This window comes from Aplysia californica, unplaced genomic scaffold, assembly GCF_000002075.1.
Source record: "Aplysia californica isolate F4 #8 unplaced genomic scaffold, AplCal3.0 scaffold00344, whole genome shotgun sequence".
Classification (NCBI taxonomy): domain Eukaryota; kingdom Metazoa; phylum Mollusca; class Gastropoda; order Aplysiida; family Aplysiidae; genus Aplysia; species Aplysia californica.
In genome coordinates, this window is record NW_004797614.1 from 140,643 (window position 1) to 145,265 (window position 4,623).

General features: G+C 40.7%; 1 protein-coding gene across 1 annotated transcript; it reads right to left on the reverse strand.

Moving 5' to 3' along the window:
• Positions 1-3,136: 3,136 nt before the first annotated feature.
• On the reverse strand, positions 3,137-3,686 carry LOC118478046 (NUAK family SNF1-like kinase 2). Its single transcript, XM_035970939.1, has 2 exons — positions 3,222-3,686; positions 3,137-3,175 (listed from the first exon to the last, which is right to left on the reverse strand). The coding sequence occupies exons 1-2, from the start codon at positions 3,684-3,686 to the stop codon at positions 3,137-3,139; spliced, it is 504 nt and encodes a 167-aa protein (XP_035826832.1).
• Positions 3,687-4,623: the final 937 nt, after the last annotated feature.

Consider the following 4,623-nt stretch of genomic DNA (forward strand, 5'->3'; position numbering starts at 1 on the left):
GTTTTTTATATTTTAAATAGTAGATGTTTCCGTGGCTAGCATTTTTCTGTGACTGATCGTGCTGTAGTCGAAAATGAATAAAGATCTATTGTTTCCATCTCCAAGATATGAAACAACATCGTCTCAGGGTAAAAAACCCACTGAAATGGCTTTTGTTGAAGTGTTTATAACATCTGGTTGTTGGTGGCTGTATGACGCAGTAGCGGCCAGCACATCATTTGGACTCCATTGAGAGTACTCTGTTATAGCAGGTATTAAAAAAATACGCTCAAGATTCAAAAGTCTTTTGTTGACGTTGAAATCAAAACAGTGAGGTTTGGCTAGAGGGAAATCGGCAGAATAAATTAATGAGCAAGGTAATAGGCAGCTCCCAGAATTTTGAGTAAGAAATTACTTACAACTAATGAAAATTAATTACCTGGAAAACTACATTTCAGCTCCATGACAAAAAGTATAGAATTCTTGATTCTGTATGGGTCCTTGCGTGTGTGTGTGTGTGTGTGTGTGTGTATGTGTGTGTGTGTGTATGTGTGTGTGTATGTGTGTGTGTGTGTGTGTGTGTGTGTGTGTGTGTGTGTGTGTGTGTGTGTTTGTGTTTGTAAGGGAGAGTGTGTCTGGGAGATGTCGTTTGAAAGTTGAAAAAAGTCTGCCTGTAAGTATGCATCTGTGTCAATTTTCTGTGAGAGGCTGATAAGGAAATTTTACAGAAAACTGAACAACAGTTAGTAACAAAAACAGAATGAAAGGTGTTTTAGAGGACAACACGAGGGAATAGCTTAATTAAGTGATCAAGGGAACTGCACATCGCGTGACTTGTTCTCAGGTTTAAAGTAACCCAAACATCTTCACCCATTAATTCTTGACCTAAAAATTTATAACCTTTGGATGCAAATGAAAGGATCCTTTTGAGTTAGGAGGAAGAAAATAATTCTGGGCCATATGGTTTGTGACATTCCTCAATCTCCAACAGTCTACGTCTGCACGATACTGTGAACTTGATCCATTCCGTGGTTTTCCGATGTCTTATCTGTGGGTACATAGCGCTGCTGTTGAGAGCTTGGTTGTGTGGCACAACACATGTTTGTCCTGTGAACCTTTCTGCATTTATGTATTTTGATTGGGCGACGGGCATTCTAACCTTCCAACCTATTGGAGTTGAAATAATCCTTACCGTGTGATTTGGAGTGGTATTTGCACAACGCTACACTTCGAGCAGGAAACAAAAACATGTATTAGTAATGAGATGCTATACAGACTTCTGAATGGAGTTACAAAACATACCGATGAAATAAAACTACTTTGTTTTTTATGTTGGCATCATCGCCTTTTCCCTCTCAGTTTCCACGGGCTTGGGACCGTCTCAGGGTACACTGTACACCGAGGCCTGATTAAAAAGAAGGCGCTACCGAGCGCTCACGTCTGGGGTATGTTAGTTGTTAGTCAGTTTAAGAATGTTAGTGTTATGGGTTGGGTCAGTCAACAAATTGGATGTTAGAAATTAGTACATTTTGCTAATTAAAGTAAGTTATAGCTGCAGTTTGCATTCTAGTGATTTAACGATTGAGTAGTTGTTATTGAAACAGCTGAAAAAAGACAAAACAAAGTAGCCGATTAAACCAAGCGCTGCCCCCACAGTGGCTGGAATAATTTCGGCTCGTTAGTAACACATTAATGAAAACAAAGAAATGCACGTACGAGACAAGACATTTCAGAGTTAGATAAAATGGAAACTTTTTAGTTACTGTGAGACAACTATGTTAGTAAAGTAAAATAGAGAAAATGCTGTGTCCACTTCGTAGGTAGCAGGTCCCCCCTCAGCGGTAGTGAGGGTAACAACTCACCAGCAACATGTGTAAAGTCCTCGTCAACTCCCCATTACTCACATGATGACTTCAGCTGGTGATGTACAGGCCCTGAGCTTGCCTTGGTGTGTCCAAGACACCTGCTTCCTGCCTCATTGAGTTTTCTGTTGGTTAAGACAAACACGAGTGCAAAATATGTGTCGTTGGGTGGACAAATTTGTAAGTAAACTAAAAGTTAAAGTAGTGTAGTACATTTCAAAAACCAAAATAGCAATTCAATTCAATTATTAGGTGAATTAGGTAAACGGAAATGGGTGAAATATAAGAAAACTAGAAACAACTTCAACACCATATTTTGTTAGAAAGTGCTAAAATGGAGAAAGAAGTGAGGAAAAAAAGTATGCAAATACAGCACTTGCACTCGTTACAGAGAGTCTATGATTACCCTGAACTGCTGAAAGCGCTCACGAAGGAATTCCAGGAGATGGCAGACTGAAAGTCGGAGTCGTGGGTTGTTCTGTACAAGCCTGTAGAGCACAAACCTGTGGAGTAAGCAAAAATACTCAGATAAATAATCGGCAACATCAAGTGAAAGCAAGTATTCATATTATGGTCAATGGAAATTTCTGAATATTCTACGTAACAGACTACAAGTATGTATTTTCTTTAAAAAACCAACATATTACTATTTTATTTTTCATTTACAAGGAATCAACAGCACTCATCTAAAAGTAAAGAAAGCTGCATTGGGTTAGGATCCAAAGTAAAGAATGTCTCGTTACCTGAAGAAGCCCAAGAGCGGCATTAGGGTTCTGTCGGATTTCACAGCGTGCAGAAGATCCTCTCCATCGCGAGGTTTTCGTTTGAAGACAAGAAACCACAGCGTTGCTCCAAGTGCGTACGCGTCCGTCTGTAGAGAATAAGTGGAAAAAAGAGTTGGTCAATAGTGAGCAAATGGTTCCAAGCAACAGCATATTGCTGCAGTATACAAAGACCTTCAGGGAGCACACAGAAAAAAAGAAAGGGAAAATACAATTATCTACTAGTACGCAATAGTGACAAACACGATTACACCAGACAAACAAAGAAAGGATGTTATGCATATTATAACCCAATAACAAAAGCCACAGCGCATTTACAATTTTTAAATACAATTACTTGTTTACAACAGAATAAAAACATACAATAAATTTACAGCAGAAACAAAGCCACAAAAACATACCGACAGACAAACAAACAAACCAAACATCAGGACAACTTTTACACAACATTAAACTTAAACAAATCAAACACGCAAATAAACAAGCTCACTAAGTAGAAAACTCTGCAGTTACTCACCAGAAAAGGATCGACGGTGATGTCAGTCTGGATCTCTGGAGCGAGATAGCCTTTTGTTCCGAGTACGTTCTTGCTGCTCACTCTGTTTTGTCCGTGTGCCAGAAGGCGGGACATTCCCAGGTCACCGAGAATAGCGTTGTTGGATTCATCCAGGAATACGTTGGCAGGCTTCACGTCCCCGTGTACAGCCCACCTGTTGTGAAGATATCTCAGTGCACAGGCGGTCTGCACGAAGCAGCGCTCTAACTGCTCCCTGTTGAGACGGTGACGCGCATCATGCAAAGATCCTCGTGAGCACAGAGGCATGCAGATAGCTACAAAGTCCTTGCACTTTACTGCCCAGTCCATCTTCATGATGTGCGGATGCGAAGCGTAGTCCATGAAACTGATTTCGTGAAAAATCTCCAGCCAACTGTCCCGGCCTTGGCAGTCTGTGAGACGTATCTTCTTGATGGCCTTGCGAATGGAGTTGTCGTCTTCCATTGCCGCTTCCAGAACTTGAACCGGCGTGATCGTCTTCTGGCACAGAACGCGCACTTGCCTCATCTTCACGGATGACCAAAAGTCACCAGAAATGAACTTCACCAAAGGAACTGAAAAACTTTCCATACTTAAAAATTCACGACAGATGTTGAGAAACGATACTCAGGCACACTGAAAAAGCAACGACCTCTCACTGTAAAAGCGTTACGGTGAACTGGAGGATGTCCAGGTCTGCTGACTTTATATTCCCTGTTGCTCCTCCCTTTCCCCTATCACCGCCAATCAAAATCCTAGTAAGGTTCATGTCAAATGAAGGATTAACAAAGTGTGAATAGTTGATTATGCGTAGTTGTTATTTACATGGCTAGAGCTTTTGTAACACCGACCGTGCTGTTGTCCAAGACGAATAAAGACCTATTGTTTCCTTCTCCAAGGTGTGAAACAACATCACTGGAGGGTGAAACAACGCTGAAACGGCCTTTGTTGTCCAGTATTCACAACGTCTTCGTGTTGTTGGCTGCATGTTGCAATAGCGGCCAGCGTGTCATAAGGATTCCATTGAGCCAACTCTGCCCTGAGTATCAAAACAAATAAAAACACCCTGAAGCTACACGTGCTTACTAAAATCAACAACCTTTTGTCATCATTGAAATCCAAACAGTGAGGGTATGGGAGAGGGATGTTGGACAATACAGATAATTAAGAGCAAGATAGTGTTCCGATACTATAATCTTGAGCATTAAATTCCTCACAAGAAAAGAAAATACTCACTTTAAAACTACATTTCAAGTTCCATATCTAAAAGCAGAAATCTGTAGATTCTGTGTGGGTGCGTGTGTGTATGCGTATGCTTGAGTGTGTATGTGAGAGAATCGTGTGAGAGACGAGACTGAGAGTGGGTCTGCCTGTGAGTTTGTTTCTCTGTTTATTTTAGTGGTGAAAAAGTGAATTTCACAGAAAACGTAATGCTGGTAAAAATTTTAAAAAACAACAACCTAAC